Source organism: Cyprinus carpio, chromosome B19, assembly GCF_018340385.1.
Source record: "Cyprinus carpio isolate SPL01 chromosome B19, ASM1834038v1, whole genome shotgun sequence".
In the NCBI taxonomy this organism is placed as follows: Eukaryota; Metazoa; Chordata; class Actinopteri; order Cypriniformes; family Cyprinidae; genus Cyprinus; species Cyprinus carpio.
This window is the reverse complement of record NC_056615.1, coordinates 2,778,630-2,797,131: the sequence shown is the minus strand read 5'-3', so window position 1 is coordinate 2,797,131 and position 18,502 is coordinate 2,778,630. Positions and strand designations below refer to the sequence as shown.

Sequence of the window (18,502 nt, the reverse complement as noted above, 5' to 3'; positions counted from 1 at the left end):
TATGTGACACACTTTGAGATCTGTATGCTAGAGGATTTATAAAAATCTGCAAAATCAACTTTAAAGTAGCACTATAGGTAATTCTCTGTCTAGTCAAATACTCCATAAAATGTAAATGTGGAAATAACATCGAGTTACAAGCACCAAATACTGATTCTGGAGAAATGATATTCTTGTATAATACACTGCAAAGCCTACTGTCTCACTTCTGTACTGTAGTTTTTGGGTAATGGTTATTTGTTCATTTCTCAATCATGCAATTGCATTGCATTATATGTTTTATAATGTGTTATTTATATGATTTTTTCCCCTTAATGAATATGGGCTCTATATTTTTACTACATCATACTACAGGAGCTGTAAAAGCCTGATCTATCAAATATGACTCAACACACATGCCAGTGTTTTAGATTTTGTCTAAAGTGTCTGTCCAATATTTCCAGGTATTATTAATATTTCTAGGTATTATATATATAAAAAAAAAATAATAATATCAAACAATATTGTTTGATCATCTTATTATCTTATAAATACAACATTACTGATAAACATAATAAAAAGTTATTAATTAAAATAGGTATTATGCAACTTAACAGACTATGACCGAGTTGTGATAGTGATCAGTGATTTTAATTGCTGGATATGATTGCAGTCAAAATCATGTTTGTGTGGGTCTGTCTATGGTTGGGGGCGATTCAGACAATTAATGTGCTTAAAATGACCTACTTTTCACACTGTGCTGATTTTATGTTACATAATGGATTATCTAAAATATTTAATAGTTCTCACTCAAAATAATACAGCACTTGATCCTCTATTGGTTTATTAATGAAAAGTGTTGCTCATGCTGTCAGTCATACAACTACAAAGAACTTCTTTAAGTGTACAACTTTGAAAAAGAAAAAAAAAAAAAAACACTGTGTACCATTAAAACCAAACAACTACTGTCATGAACTGCTACTGGACAAGCACTGAATGTGTGGATTTCCAATTTGCTGTAGCTCGCTTTAATACTTGACTGCTCCATCACAACTCAGTTCAAACTTGTGTGACCTTTCCAGAGTAATGGAATTACACTGAACAACAGCAATGAGAGAGTGAAAAGGTTGTAAGACAAGAATCCACAAGGCCCGGGGCAAACCAAACACAAAAACTGAAAGAGAGCAGAGATCTATCACTGATAGCTTATGCTGGGATCGACCTGATGGGGGCGCTCACACAGGAGCCTAACTTTACACGATCAAAGACACTATTAAGGGCACGCTTACATAGATCAAGAATTTAGAAATGTCCCATAGAGGTGCCACACTGTGTTTTTAACAGCACAATTCATAAGTCACTAGAGGTTTTGGACTGTGCACATTTTTGTGATGTCAGTTTGGCTTAAAATGTTGACTTTATGGCACAAATCATTGGCTCAAAAAAGTTCTGCGTTCCATGAGAAGACAGTAAAGTGCAGAAGATAGTAAAGCTGTTCTGATAGTTGTGAAATTTATCATAAAGAGAATTTTGTTATTTATTATTATTATTTTTTATTATTATTAAAGGGGTGGTTCTTTATGATTTCACTTTTTTAACATTAGTTAGTGTGTAATGTTGCTGTTTGAGCATAAACAATACCTTCAAAGTTACGAAGCTGAGAGTTCAATGCAAAAGGAGATAACGTCTTTCAAAATTCTGTCTGTTTAATGCCTACAACAATGGCTGGTAGGGACTACAAGAAGTTACTTCCAGGGTTCGTGACTTAACTAACCAAGATAAACCCCGCTCTCGGGAAAAGGCAGAAAAGGGGGCGGAGCCATGCTGCACTGCTTTAGAGAAGAGGAAGAAAACTAGGGGTGCATGTAAAAATCATTTCATATATGAATCGTGTTTCTGTCAATTCTAACGATTCTAATGGATTCACAAGTTTCAAAATCAATGTTCTAAAGCAGCAGTTCTTAATACTGTTACTCGCATCGCCCTGCTCTGCATCTCAGCAATGAACTACAATTATACACTTATTTTCACATAGCTACGAGAAGTGTTAAACATGGGTGCGCATGCAGTCCATACTGTATTAAAGCTTTAATCAGGATAAAACCTTATATTAAAAGCTAACATAAGCAGTAACATTTACAAATAACAGCGTATCTAAAAGTATGAGACAACAACAAACAAAAAACATTAACTACCATTAAGAGCCATACTTGCACAGGTTCGGCACGATCCTCTTCAATGATATCCTCTGCTTCTCAATCAGGCTCAAACTGATAAGCGATATTAACGACGCTGTTATTTACAATACAGCTGGAGCACATGCCGCTGAGGTTGGGGCGGGACGTTTAGACATGCACTAGAGACAGTTTAGCCAATCACAACACACTGGACCAGCTAACCAATCAGAGCCCATCACCTATTTCTGAGGGAGGGGCTTCATAAAAGAAGGAAATGAACAGCTTGTTTCTCAGAGAAGGGACAGAGCAGTGTGGAATAAAAGTAAATTGTGAAAAATTATGTGTTAAAAAAAAAAAAACCCCGGTCAACCACCCCCGTTTTAAATAAACAGGCTAAAATATGCCTACATATGTCAGAGAGTTTGTGTAGAGATAGGCGCTCGACAAAGAAGATGTATCAATCACAGGTACTTTATTTAAAGCCACTAACATAAACCCAGTCCCACTTGGACTCTACAATCAAACCAAAACCTCCAATACCAGACAAAGACTGGGGAGAAACTCAGGACTTAAATAGAGCAAGCAAACAAGAACTAAACAAGCAGCACCTGAACAGAGTACTCAATCAATTAGTAACCATGGAAACAAAAGGTGCAAGGAACAAAGGAGAGCATGAACTAAATAAACTAGAAAGCTGATCAAAAGACACACAAAGAGCGTGACAACAGGCAATTCTATATTGCCCTAAAAAAACTAATATTCCATAGTAAATGTTACTTTTCTAAAGAGTGTTTAGATATTTTATTAAAAGAAGAGTGTATTTTAGCAATCTTGAGTTTAGCTTTGGGAATGTTCTACACAGAAGAAAATAAATAATAATAATAATAATAATAATAATAATAATAATAATAATAATAATAATAATAAATAAATAAATAATAATATGTTGCCAAAATACTCCTAAATGCAATTCAAGGTGTACTACCATTAATAAGGATGTTTAAATATTTAATTTAAACAAGGTTAAATATTTGTGCAGCCTATTTTTTACTTGACTCAACTGACTTGTGTATATTTTATTTAACACTGTACATAATGTAAAGATAAATGGCATTTAATAATAAAATAATTCCAACTATCCCCTACACATCAAATAGGACCGGGAAGTGCAATTGCTGCTGCTTAATTAAAAATGAATTTTAATGAGGTTTTTTTTTTTTTTTTTTTTTTTTACTGAATGTCACATGTTTCTGTCTTCCAGCAGTTAAACATCCCAAATATAGTATGTCTAAGCTTGCTGCTTCATTAAGCAATATCTGCATATTAAAATTCACATTCCCTCTCTCTCTCACACACACACACACACACACACACTCACCTCCATCAGGAAGGGGTCAGTCTTGGTGGAGCGTCCGGTCGCCACACACTGAAATGTGGCATTCTGTCCTGCGTTCACCTCCACATCCCCGAGTCTGGAGAAATGAGGCACTTTATCTGTGCACAAAGAGAAGAAACTGTTATTACTCGGGATGTTACTCAATTAAAACTGTAATCAAATTAACTGCATGACACGCTGGTAAATTAATAAAATGAATTTACAGTTAATTCCATGACTGTATTTGTTGGAAATATACCAATAAAGATAATTCAAAGATATTACATTATTACTTAATGCACTAATAAGTAATATAACACTGACAAGCAAGTACAATGTTGACACCATTGTGAGTGATAAATTTGTGTTCAAGTGCTGGAAATTTAGAAGTCAGTTCATCCAGAAATCAGAGAATGCAAATATAACAGTTCAGTGCAAAATATGTTTGCCAACTATTAAAATGTTATCAACATTGAAGGTTCCAATGCCAAACCAGAGGAAGCATCTCCAGGTATGTAACTTAGCGTAGAGTTAACTATAAGCACTCTTTAAATAAAGTAGGAAAGGCATCGCCTACTTGTAGATGTATTTTAGTTCTGTATTGCTTGGTGCATGTCCAGTAGTTTATTTAATGATGTTAATCTCCATTCACAACAAATTAGCTATAAATACAGGTACGTTTTTGTCATGAGATCAGGTAGACCACAGTACAACCTCTAATATCTTCACATTTTGTGATGATATAAACAATCAGGCATTTGATATTTGCTATATAGTGAGTGTCCTATTTAGGTAAGGATTTACTTATAGCAGGTGTATAATTTAGAATTAATCATTCATTTGTTAAATTCAGTTTTTTATTCATTATGTGGGTGATATTGAGAATTATGAAACCTGTGAGGCTTTGTTAAGCGTCCAACAATCTGGTGTGGAGACAAGCCTAATTGATGTAATAATATAGTGTTAAACGTTTAAAAATATATATTTAATTTTAATCATTTAATTATCATATTTTGTTTTTTATGGTTAAATCTGTTCTGATCTTAAACAAGCAAGTGCATGTTCCCTGTACTATTTGTTGTCTTTCCTACTTCTTAAATCTTTTTTGCCCTTACCATTTTGCAATAAAGTGCAAAATGAAAATGATTTATACTGTTTCCCCATTTGTTATGCAGTCCATTCATATCACTTATCTCTAAGCGTCATGTTTTGTCTTCATGCCCGCCGAATGCCTCATTTGTTCTTATCTGCCTGTGCTTGTCAGCTCAGCATCAAATCATTACACAGAGCGCCGCTGCCATAACATGACTGCACTTCACTTATTCCCAACACTTTACTGAAAACACAAACGCTGCCAACTTTATTTTCTCTTAGAGTGAGTCTGAGTGAATTCAACATGACCAGTGCAAAACAAAATAGCCGGCAAGACGGGAGGTAAACGTTCAATTGCACTAAGGCTTCCACATTTTTCAGACCATAATAATGAAAAGTCTCCAAACATTGAATGATTGAAATGCTCTCAAACCATCATCTTAAGAACAAATTCTATAGCTTTTACCTAAAGACGGCCTCTTGAAAGGCAATTTGTTCGCTTCCACATAATACATCTCGTCAGCAGCCTCCAGCTCTCATCTATAATTGCATCAACATGTCACTAATAAGTGAAGTTCAAGCAGTGTAATGATGGCTTTCTCATGGCAGCAACTCGATCAAAAAATCCAGATGTGAATGGATACAATGAAATCTCCATCTGTTCTGTCAGAGGAAGCCGTGAGGTCTGAGCTGTATGGTATAATAGCTCACTTATAATGTGACGCAAGATGTAGGTTTAAACTGTCATTTTTATTGCTTTAATACCATGTGAGTGTATTGATTGCACTGCATTCACTGTTATTGAATATGAGTGTAAAAAAAAATTGATTTTAAGGATGACTATTCAGTCTAGTGCCAAACAAACATGATGGCAGCAATTCTCAGAGGAGTAAAGCTTTGTTCCTGCCAACACACAGAACTTCAGTCTTCAGTATAGCAAACAGTGCCATTCTGAAAACTGTACGCTGACTACTATCCACACATGCACTTCTTGTGTATCATATATCCATTTCAAAAGGCAAAAATAAAAATTAGAAATTCTACTATCAGAATTTGTAACTCTTTTGTTGTCCTTTGTCTATATACGCTTTCCGATGAGATGAGATGCACCTTTGAGCAGTTTCAAAGAACTGGTTTGTCATTGGTTGATCTATATTCTCTTCATTATAGTGAAGAGTCAAGTTTCACTTGAGCAATTCATGGCCAATTTATAACAAGTCTAATAGAAATGTGTGAGTAGTTTTGAGATTTTCATTTCTGATCTGACAAATTTCTTCTGTTGCTTTTTATTCTTGGTGTGGTTCTCTTTCACATGGCAAAGTTTCTAAACGGACCAAAATTGTTAATACAAGTCATGTGCGAGTAAACTGTCCTCTCATTGGTCAAAGTTCCACTGTTTATTTTCCAGAATTCCGCTCATATCTGTCAGGATGGAACCAGTTTTGATGGAACAACAACAGCTTCGAGGACTTATTGATGTATATACATCTACAGACATCATCTTCTGCTTTTCACAGAACTTACGTAATTACCCATCATACATTAGATATAGCCCGGTTCGTTAGTCTGTTGGACCGGATTGCTTTCTCACTACAACCAAACTGATCCAGAGTTTTTTTTTTAAAGCGAGCCACAACCACCTCGTTCAGGCAATCTCGGACCGATTGTTTGTCGTGGATCCGAGCAGAATTGCCGTGTTCACATATGCCCAAACGAACCGAGCTAAGGGGGGAAACACGCCAGGTTCCAAAGCAACAGGCCAGATGTGAAAGTGGACTCGGGTACGGTTCGCGGGTGCGCACCCAAGTTCGGAAGACAGCGTTCACATCATCCAAACAAACCAAACTCTGACGTCAATCGAACCCGGGTGCGCACCTAAATGACCACATGGTGTAAGCACTGAGAAATGTAGGGATTATAGTTTAGGGAAATGGGTGTGGTTTAAAAAAAAAAACTTTCAGAACTAAATAGTTCTGAATATATATACAATCATCAATGTACATTAAATGTACTCTACATTGTAGAATCACTCATGCTTTGGTATGCTAAGAGTAACTGTTGGACTGTTAGCATGAGAAGTTGCATCACCAGGTTTAACATAAAGGCACTACAGTCATCAGAGCAACGTTCTCATCACCATATTGTAGTGACAATTTTGGCCATTCTTACCATAGTTTTCTATATCTCTTGAAATGAACAGCAGGTTAAAACTTTTAAAAACATTTCAAGATGTTCTTTTACATTTTGATCGACCTCCATCCTGCTGTTTTCAAACAGATAAACACATCCTAGGCCCTTGAGAAAGGACTGGTGTGTTGTTGACATGAGCCTGAACCTTCCCTTAAGGCTGACTAGTTGTTGAGCAGTTCAGTCAGCACGCCGCCTAGTCAATTTAGAAAATATCCGTAAAGCAAACAAGGGAAATGTAGGACAGACGCGTCTGTCTGCTCTGTGTGTAACTCCTGCGGCTTCATTTCGCTCCAGTTCTAGTGGAGCTGAGCAAAAACCTCACAGCACTGCTGCTGGCAAGAGCACAGCATTCTGGGTAAACACACTGGCCTGTTTTTGTTGCAATGTCTCTATAGTTCACAGACATCCCAAAATCTGGCCACTGATCAGTGAATCTACAGCCGCTCAATGCTGTTCTCTCAAAATCCATATTCTCTCTCTTTTTATTGCTGTTTGCTTTCTTTTCTGAGAAGGAAGAAAGAAATGTCATGTTTCCGGGGTCAAAGTCCAATGAGATTATGAAAACAAAAATCTAGTTTTAAGAGCCAAGTTTTAGTGGCAAATACTTAGGAATATACCTTTGTATTCATGTTGGTTTCATAAGTTTAAGAAGAATTTTATATATATATATATATATATTATAACACTAATTTTGGAAATAAATGGTACAATCATGTGATTATCAATTGGAATATAATAATATAAATAAATTATTATCTTTGGGAATAAAAGGCAAGTCACTACGGATTATCAGAGTAACTAATAGATCTCTTTATTTATTCCCCAGTTGATTAATTGCAGTACATTAAGACAGTTGTTTCATATTTTATTGTAAATATGCAAATGAGGTGTTGTCTAATTGAATATGAATTAATTTGAACAAATATGTGAACATTGGATAAGGCCAGGTTCAAAGCTCATTTCATTCAGTTGGTATGTTAGAGTTAAAGGGTGGATTTTGAATTTTTGCCTGTAGTGTTTTGCCTTAAAGAAGTAATAAAATACTTTTGTTAAAAACTGAAAATAGTGCAGTCTTTTCTGTGCAATTTTTTGGTTTATTTCTTTGTTCTTACAGGCCAACAAAATGGATTCCTACATGCTGATTACTCCATCTTGATAACCTTGATAACCTTGACAGGTTTTGTTTGGTGGGAACACGAGGCAAAATGCTGCGAGTATTGAGAAGCAGAAGTGTTAACACCTAAGGTTTGGCGGTCTGATGTTGTGTAAGAGTGTCACACAGCCTTTAATGCAGCTCCATTTGCAGAGGACCACAGTGAAACCACGCTCCTGATCCGGTACTTTCGGGAGCCCTGTCTCCATGGTGACGGTCTTTTGCCCTGACGCCAGGATAGGCTCTTCACTGCATTGCCATTCAAGACGACAAACATTTGTTGCTTGAGGGGAGTTTTTGCGGTAAGGGCCTCTGGGTGAGTTTATCACAGACAAACAGCGGTTCTGAGCTGAGCCGGACTGTATGTCTCCATGGGGTTTATATTCTCACAAACACCCTCCATTATAATTCATTAGCAGTAATGTGGATTATACTTCAAGAAATGGAGCAGAGGGAATGACATGTGCTGCAGGTTAGAGTGAGGGAAAGAAGTCGTTTCAAAACCTAGTGAGCTGCTGTGCTGTCTACATAGGCAGCTACCTTCACAAGTGATTGATCTGAAATGCATGCCACACAAATCTATTACAAATTACAGTAATAACAATTTATAAGGATATTAATAATAACTATTTGCTTATTAACATGCATATTACTTGCATATTGGCTGGTTATTAGTAGTTAGAAAGCACATATTAATGTCTTATTCTGCATGACTATATTTTAGATCCATTAATCCTACCTCATACCTACACTTAACAACTTCCTTACTAACTATTAAACATAGTTTACTAAAGTCATAGTTAATAGTTAGTTAATAGTGAGTGCTGGTCCCCAAACTAAAGTGTGACCATGTTTCTTCCTTTCATACATTTTTAATGACTGTATTTACATCTTCCACTGTGGTAAAGCAGATAAACGATTTAGGACAGATACCTTTTACATGCTTGTCAGATTTGATAAAGCACATCAGGCTTATTCAAATACTTTAGCACATTTCACATGCACCAGCAATTTAGTTTTGCCTTCTCTCACAGCGGAATATGAAGCCTAGCATTAATGTCTTGCATATGTGGAAGAAAAATGTCCCCTTCTGACCTATTACAACAAGTGTCAGTTGCTTTGAAAGATCAGGAGAAGACATGAAGATATGATGGTCTCTGTCCTGCTCGTGTCCCACAGCTCTCTGAAAGTAATGTGATGAAACCTTACATTAATATTACAGGCTTAATGTATGGCTATAATGAACTACTAGCAATCAATCAGAAAAATCTTCTGTCGGATAATTACACAAGTAAGTACTGAGTAATGGTAATTAACTATTTACTGTACTATAAGGTTAGGGCTTGGTTAAAGGTTAGTTGCAAGTAATTACGAATAATGTACTGTCACACTTTATTTAAAGGTCCAATACTTGCCATTAACAAACCATTAACTACAACCTTTGCCTCAATAAACTCCTAATTTCTGCTTATTAATATTTAGTAAGGGAGATGTTAGTTTAGGTACTGGGTAGGATTAGGGATGTAGAATATGATTCATGCAGAATATGCACTTTATAAGTACTAATAAACAGCCAGTACGTAATATGCATGCTGATAAGCAACTAGTTAATAGTGAGAATAGGTCCCTATACTAAAGTGTTTCCATACTTTTAAATAAAAAAAAAAAGATAAATTATAAAATAAAATACATAAATAGTTTCATAACTGCATAAATACATGTAACTAGTTGTTTTAGCAGTTGTAAACATGAACACTACTTGCAAGCAAGCAAACAAAATAATGCCATGTCAGGGAATATAGAATGATCAGTTAGCAATTTATTTTAGGTTTTCAGAGCCTGTCAGCAGTTTTGCCGTTACAGTTGGTCTCCATCAGCAATGTGCAAATTTGCCAAACTGAGCATCATCTTTCTGTTACTGTACTAAACACCCCAACAGCAAAGGTTTAACAGAAGTGTATGGCAGAATCCAGAATATTGCAATAGTAGGTATAACTGGCTGTTTTTAAATATTAATGCAAAATAAATAAATAAATAAAAAGCTTGTAGAGTAGCATTGTCATCTGTTATCAGTAAATTGGTATTTTTCCAATCCATAAACTGTTACTAGATAAACCTCAGAGTTGATTGATTTGATTTCACTCTGGGATGCTTTAGCATCATTTTAATAATGCATCACCAAATCAAAGTCAGACACAAACTAACAGACAGACAGACAAACAGACAGATCTTCAAAGCGTTTATCTGATGGAGTCTACATATTAATAGGAGGAAAGATTTGTATGTGCCAACAAACAAATTGCTGGCAGACGAACAGCAGTTTAAAAGTCTGGGGATATGCGATTTTTGAAACAAGTCTCAGATGCTCACCAAGGGCTGTATTTATCTAATCAAAGATACAGTAAAACAGTAATATTGTGAATATTGTCAATTTATTGAATAATAATTAAATAAATAAATAAACACCTTCCAGAGCCCAAGACTTCTACAGAGTATTTTGATGTGACTCTAATGACAGTAGCTGCAGTGACTGTAAGTGGAGCTGTCCGTGGTGCTGATCACTGCTCTACATTGTGTAAGTCTGGTCAGACAGCAATGGTTTTAGTGCAATTACAGATTCCAGGAAAGCTTTTCAAATGTGTAGGGAATTTTTTTTGTTTGTTTGTTTTTCAAATGCAGTAATACAGCTTTTATCACCTTAAAACAACATTTTGAGCAGAGAGCTTTAAACTATCCAGGTGTCAAACAGAAGTTGATTTATCCTGGCAAAACCTGAAAATGTAAGCAAATTTAATCTCAAAAGATGATTTGTAGGATGGTTATGCATCAAAATGTTATAAAGCAAGAAAGCTTGCTTAAATCACTATACACTAATAGTGCATTCTAAACATTAATGTGTGCTAATCACAATGAATCCCTCTTATCTCATAAGTGTGTATCTGCACTGAAGCAGAATAAAAGAACTTTTTAAATATATGTACGAGTATGTAATACAAGGGTAGCAGACATCTTCGTGTGTCCATTAGGTGTGTTTCTGGAGCATTTGCAATTGCATTCTTGCTGTGGGGTGTAAAATTAAAATGTGAACACAAACCTACAGTCAGCTCCATCAAATTAAAGCAGGCCACAAACTAAGTCTCACAATCCAACAGCATGGTCCCCATCCGCATACAGTTTCCGTTTTCCAGCATTCCTGTCAGCATGACCGCATTTCTCAGAAGTCAGCAGGCAGCAAAACCCACCGCACCTCAATCCAAACTGCTGGAGCAGAATTATGCGTTGTCCACTAACACACACTTCCAGCAGTGCTAATGGAGTGCAGGTCAGCAGGTGTGTGAGGACATGGGAAGCGTGAGAATAGAGAAAAATAACAGCACAGCGAAGGACACAGGAGATTTGCGCTCATTCACACCTGAGTGAAACAACAGATTAAGTAGTGGCACACGGCGCACAAAAGCCAAAGAGAGAAGACACTTTTTCTTTCTTCTTCCCCCAGAAAATAAATAAATCTGTGACGGCGACCGCTGGGACCGGGAGATGGAGTGATATCTGCACAAAAGGTCAGCCGCAGGAAGTGGACATGGAGCAAGAACAAGGGAAATGGAAGGCAAAGTGTCAGTGGATAATTGTCTTCCATGAAGGCTATTCAGATCAAAAGTAAGCACCCCATGACTCTGACGGGAGGAAATGGCCACCTTTGTTCCTCGTTCCAGGTAGGCTGACCTGGTCATACGCCCCCCTCTAGGCTGGAAAAGGTCAGTGAGTGTGTGTTTCTGTCTGTGTAGAGTGACTGAACTTACAGCAGGGGTAGTTTAACAGCACTATATCGTCCAGGCCGATGTAACCCTTCTGCTCCGATGAGATTGTGGCTTCAAAAACAATCTGCAAGGAAAGAGATTAAAAAGTAAGACAAAAAGAAGAATAGACACCAAGGGAAAAAACACAGGAGGAACAAATAGTTTTTTACAGTTTGCAGTGTTACAGAAAGTGCACTGAAAATGTTTTCATGTGAACAAGACATGATTGAGGTTGGGTTTGGTGTAGGGCGTGTGTTTTCCAACACAAGAGAGCATGAAGCTTTTATCTACACTTTCTAGACATTTGAATTCTGAACCTACCTGAACATATTTTGAAATGTTCACAAAACGTGCAATAAGGCATGTAATAATGGTATTGCAGAAATATTACCACAAGTATGTATTTTCAATGAGCCTGGGTTGCATAAATGCAGGGAGTTCACTAGCAGGCCTCCAATACTCACATTCCCCTAAACCTCACTCTGATCCGGGTCATGGCACCAGTGTAACTGGTTCTACTTGCACCACTCGAATCAGCATAAACCAGGTGGTTTGCTAAGGTAAAATTTCATTGAGCAAAATCGAATCATTTTAATAGAGATCTGTATATAGTCTGGAGTTTAGTGTGTGGGCAAAGAAGTTCCCCATGCAGATTTGGCTCATGTCAAACATAAAGATGGTTGGTCTTAAAGTTACTTCTGTTTTGTTAGACTTTTGCATTGTGATTTTGATTGACAAGGTAATACAAATTTTGTCATAATATAATATAACCCTATCATATACATTTTCATATTTTAATGATAATAAACCATGTAACAGCTTGTTTTCATTCACATTTTTCATTTTTAACCATTTTTTCTTTATATATATATATATATATATATATAATATATATATATATATATATATATATATATATATATATATATATAAAGCCCTATGGCAAATAATATATCAGTTTTTGGGTCAAGGGACTTTATTTTAGATACAGACCTGTTGATATTGGCATTATTTAAAACATATTTATACTATACTAAACTAGCATTATAAGTACAACAGCTGTAATTATAATTACTATAGTAGCACACCCCTGTGATTGTCATTAAACCAGATGTTCCCATATCCCACTATCATTATCATTATAATCACTATAGTCGGGTTGACTATCGCACTGAAGCATGTGAATAAGCAGAATGCTTTTTCTTTTCAATTTGTTGCTTTTTCATTTTATTCTTGATGTGAACAGGCCAGCGTGTGTTCTTGAGTGAGTGACTGAACTGTGTCTGCTCCCAAAGGTATTTCCCATGCTGTCTCTTGCTTCAAGCAGATTCATTATTCTTTGCTCTCTCAATAAACAATACAATCTTGGCTAACTCAACTATATAATTGATCACTTACGCACAGTTCTGCATACCCACAGGCTAGCAACTGTTCATGTAAAATGTTAAGCGGGCGTTCGCTGAGCTAAAGGCATCATGATTCAGCACAACAATCTCCCTGTTTTGACCTACCGATGAATTCGACTCAAGACTTGCGCTCTGCTGAGAATACAGATTTTGCTCTCTAGTGGCCAATTACACTGCAAGTACCCCACATAACTCATCCGTTTACACAACTTTAGCCATTCTGCTAACAAAAGGGAAGACTGCCTCCCCGGCTGTTTCATTGTTGGACAGGCACAGATAGTTGATAGATGTCCTACCGCTCTGAATCAAACAACAAACGAGCTGGCAGCGCTAACAGCCAGCCAATCAAAGCCAAGCTGCAGCGAGCGAAGAGACCTGATGGTGCAGCAGGGTTTCTGCGCACGCCATCCTTATCAGCGCAAACATATTTAGCGATGTTTGCTAAAGCAAGCAAAACTATTACTAGTTTTGAACGAGCTATTAACCTCTTTACATATTGAAATTCAGTCAATAAGAATTCACAGAGACCACCTGGTAAACCAATCAAACTGTGGCACTGATGTACATTCAAGCATCATTCACATTTATTTAAAGCAAATGTACAAATATAGTTTCTTATTTGCTTCTGTGCAAGAAACGGAGCAGATTAGCTGCTGATTCATGTCTGTATCGATTGGCTGTCTTTATGCCCAAACCCTGTCTGGTTAAGATTTGTTACATCAGTCACCGAGAGGGAATGACAAACCGGAAGAGAATCATTATGTCATCATACAATATGATATTGATTCTCATACCCATCGATACGATATTTGCCAATACCTCAAAATCTCCTATGATAAGTCTATGATATGATTTGATTCGTATATAGATCAATTTAGCTATATTATGTACCTATTTTAAACAACCATCTACATTCATATTAACTCACAAAGGCAATCAAAACATGAACATTTTTATCTGAAATTTCCACATCCTGTACCTTAATTGGGACATTTACAACAACAAAACAAAAATAGGCCTACCCTCGAAACAACAGGAAAAGGGGTTAGTGTTTTGGGCCATTGTGCACATCCCTGATATATGTACAGTATGTTTGCACAAAACATTAGACGAAACAGAAGGGCTGGTAGCATTGTTAATATTTGATAAAGACTCCTTGTCATCTCCAACACCTACAGCACTGACAGCAGCACAATACACATCAGACGGAGAAAGGTGGTTTTTCAAATCTGCAGCTCACAGTGACTGGCATCCATTTATCTCATTGCTCTTATTTCCTGTATTCAACCCACCCAAATTTCTGGAAGCATCAACACGATAGAGATCAAAATACTGCAGACTGGAAACAATTGCTGGTTGGCATACAAGTGGAAGCGTCTCATTTACACCAGTGGGACGCTGTTGCATACCGAGTACTGATGCGTTTTATCAGGGCAAGCTCAGGAGCGCAAACACAAATAACAGAAAAAGTCCTTTTCATGTCTTACAAAAGCCTTGGAAAACCAAGTAATGTTGACAATGCCATTCACGTCTCACACAAACCCCTGGGGATTCTCCGAGAGGCACTCACGCATCTCAACATGAATTGGACCGCACACGCTTTAAAAAGCCTGTCAAAATAAAACCAAAAAAGCTCTCGGTAAAGATTCAGTTCATGTTTGGACATCGGACGTTTGGGGGACATTATTCACAAATCTGTTGATAATCATGCTCAAACATACAGTTGGTGTGTCGATGACTCAAATCTGCGGGGGGACTTTAATCTGTCTTAATGATTTGCTACATCCATTAGCAAAGCACGTTAAAAACATGTCAGGTTTCTTGGCTCACTGAGCTAGATCATGAGCAGGAAGCTACTGAAGGGACACATTAACAAGCATACTGTATGCAGTATGTGTGCAGGCGGAAAGACTGCGCCCCACATTGACTCCATCCAGGGCACTATGAGCTTATATAAAGCATTTACCATGATTTGATTGAACATTCGATTTGATTTATCCGAGCAGCTGTGCTCTGAGAACAAAAGAACATTACGCAACACAAATGAGGTACCAAATAAACAATTAAACTCGACTAATCAGCTAGCTAAACACGGCTGTACTTGGCAGCTAAAACGATGGAAGATAGAACCACAAAGACAAGTGACAGCCAAGAGAAGACCGCTGGGAATGGGACAGGGATGGGACAGTCATGTGCAAGTAGTAAAGAGGACAGAAGATAAATGATCATTTACTAGGCAAGTGTTTGGAAAAGAGTCAAAGTCGTTCCTAAGCTCATTACAACAGCCTGCCACAGCCAGACTGTTACAAAACCCACTGAATATTCACAACTATTTCTTTATTTCTTTTATCCTCTTCTCTGTTGTTTATCCTTGTGTTTCGCCTTATGTTGGTCTTTTAAATTTTAATTAGTCTGAGCCAAAAACACCCCCAAATAACGTGCTGTTAGTTTAGCTCTATACCTGGTGTTAGTCAGTAGAATTCTCAATTTGGCAATGCATAAAAACACATTAGCTGCAAAACAAAAAACACAAAATCAGAAAAATAGATAATAGATAGAAGAATGCTAATAATCAGAAAGTTATTTTAATTTTTTAATGATATTTCACAATACTACCATTTTTACTGTATGTTGATCAAATAAGTGCCACTTGGCATATATATATATATATATATATATATATATATATATATATATATATATATATATAGATATATATATATATATATATATATAGTATAAAGTAAGATGGCTTTCAATATTACATAAATGACTTAATAATTGAAATAACATCGAATTATAACAGAACATTCCTTTCCAAATGGCCCTTGAAGCCGTATTTTCACAGCTTTTCACAGCTCATTCATGGTCTTGGACAGAGCAGAATGCATTTTTTTCTTCTCAGATGTAATGAAAGTTGTGGAAACAAACTCCAGCAGACCTGACTGTGTGGTGATGAAAATATTCAGTTCTGTTCTAACCTTCAGAAACACAATGAAATCCCTCAAGAAAAGCAGTCTGCGCTGACCTTTATCAAACACTTCAGTTGTGTGTTCTCCCTGCATAACGACTAGTCTCCTGATGCTCAAGAATCCACCATCAATGCATCTGGGGTAGATACTGGAAATCCATTGCATATAGAATGAAAATAAAGGGGCCCAGGACAGTTCCCTGGAGTACCCCAGTGTGGCTCAAGGTCCTGGAGCCTCGAATACTGCTGGATCTCAGGAAGGTAGTCTATGGTCCTGAACACTTCAGAGGAATCTATATGGTTACCAGGCTTTCACTGCTCAAGCACTTTTATCCATATGCACTTACAATAACCACAATTTTCCCTAATTTCTAAAAAACCTAAATAAAAAATGTAGCAGTTCAGAATTCTAAACTAAAGTAGGTACCAATAGCCTTGTGGGCAGTGCATTGACATACAATGACGTGTCCTGAGATGGGCTGAGTTTCCCAAAAGCTTCGAAAGCCTAAGAAGTTCGTAAAAACGATCGTACGACTGATCTTAATATTACGGTCTGTTTCCCAAAAGCATTGTAACTTAAGTAGCACTTGAAAATCATCGTAGATCTACGGGTGCTCTGGAATAATCGTAAAGCCCTAAGTGCATCGTAAGAAGACAGATTTATGCGGTCACCTGCAGGACAATCGGCAGATTACACCTTTAACTTTATTCAAGTGCAATGTGATTATAATATAAGGATTTGATTGTGCTTTATTGTACACTTTATGACTCGTTTTCTTTATTTTATTTTTCAAATTTTATTAATTTATGAATGAAATAATTAAAAAGGGCAAAAATATAGAAATACACATTTAAATTAAATGACTGAAAAAAAAACAAATAAAAGAAGTAATGTAGGAAATGCTTCAAAGACTGAAAAAAAAAAAAAAAAAAAACATATGTCAATGGCTTGCTGAAGTGCACGAAACCCAGCCATGTGTTGGACCCGGAAATAACGTCTCTCTCTCTCTATACTGTATATAAAGTATATTATATAATATTATGTAAAGTATAATATTATACTACTTTAATATAACATTGTATTGTATTATAGTTATTATATCCAAGTTGTCTGTCTGGAACGCAGCATTAGGTTAACGTCAATAAACGATCGTGTACTACAATTAAAGCCATTCTATAAGGTGACATTTCAGCACTTGACAAACGGATAGCGACTCCTAAGTAGCACTTAAAGCACAGCTACGTGGGATTGATTTACATGCATTGTTGGGAAACGCATGTGAAACAATAACGAATGATCGTAAAATCACTCGTAGAAAATGCTCTTAAGCGCTAAGATCAATCGTTATCGGGAAACCCGGCCCTGGTTGGTGAACCTTTTCTGATCCTGCCCCCCATGTTTAGCTGGTTATCATAGTTTTTAGAAATGAGAACTCTTCTTCACACATACTAATTTCACAGACTGCTCTCTTCACATGCATCTGTGGCTCGTGACGGGAAAAAAAAAAAAAAAAAAAAAATCCAAGATCCAAAGATGAAATTGTATGTCTGTATGTGAGTTTAAACATCAAGGCTGGATCACACCAAATTTAAAACTAATTACCATACTGGAGATGTGGAGTTTTTGCAAGCTCAGTTACATGTCCAGGTCACGTCACAATTACTTTGCTTGCATTTTGTTCCTGCTTTTAGTTTCTAAAAGTAAAATTAAATTCAGCATGATTCAAAATGTGTTTAGTTTTTGAGTGTGGTGTCATATTACTCCAAGTAATAGAAAAAATATCTCTTTGTGATTTGTGATATTTTGTCTGCTTGCTTGGTTGTTCCGTTCTTTTCTCATTCTGTTATGCCAGATATGAAAAACATGTTTATGTAATTCTATCTTTATTTGCACAAGCTTTAAATAACAGGCTTTAATAACTGGGAAAAATACCTTAAAATATAGTACTGCTAAGCTTTCAGTAAACTAGTCTCATCCCCAGTAGCCTCCCTCGTCACATGTTGGCTGGGATGTCTATCAGAAGCGATATCCCTCTAGGGGGAGCTTGATTTATAAAAAATTTAGGAACCTCTAAGTTAAAGCAAAGCATCTACACGGCCAGCTTTGCTAAGCCTGACATCCATAGAGCCCTTAGTTGGCAGCTAACTATTCAAATTGGTTTCACAAACATGTCATATCAGCCTCGTAGGGAGAACTCTACACCAGTCTTAGTGGTGACAGCGAGTGCTGGAGCCGAATGATCCAGATCCTTTGTGTTTTCCCAGGTAGGATTAGGAGGAGGGGGAAATGATATCCTTAATAGAAGCTGCCGCCCCATGGGCCTGACTGCTGATCTCATCTCTACAGACCCGCTCGGGTACT

The 18,502-nt window shown here is 36.8% G+C and overlaps 1 protein-coding gene across 7 annotated transcripts in view; it reads right to left on the bottom strand.

The window, feature by feature from the left end:
* Positions 1 to 18,502, bottom strand: part of LOC109051853 (receptor-type tyrosine-protein phosphatase U-like) — a 229,222-nt gene that overhangs the window by 112,823 nt on the left and 97,897 nt on the right. For all 7 annotated transcript variants that reach the window (XM_042745001.1, XM_042745003.1, XM_042745007.1 and 4 more), the window contains exons 4-5: positions 11,767 to 11,848; positions 3,535 to 3,650 (exon numbers count right to left, since the gene is read on the bottom strand). In XM_042745001.1, coding sequence (XP_042600935.1) covers positions 3,535 to 3,650; positions 11,767 to 11,848 — 198 coding nt within the window. The remainder of the gene's footprint in view (positions 1 to 3,534; positions 3,651 to 11,766; positions 11,849 to 18,502) is intronic.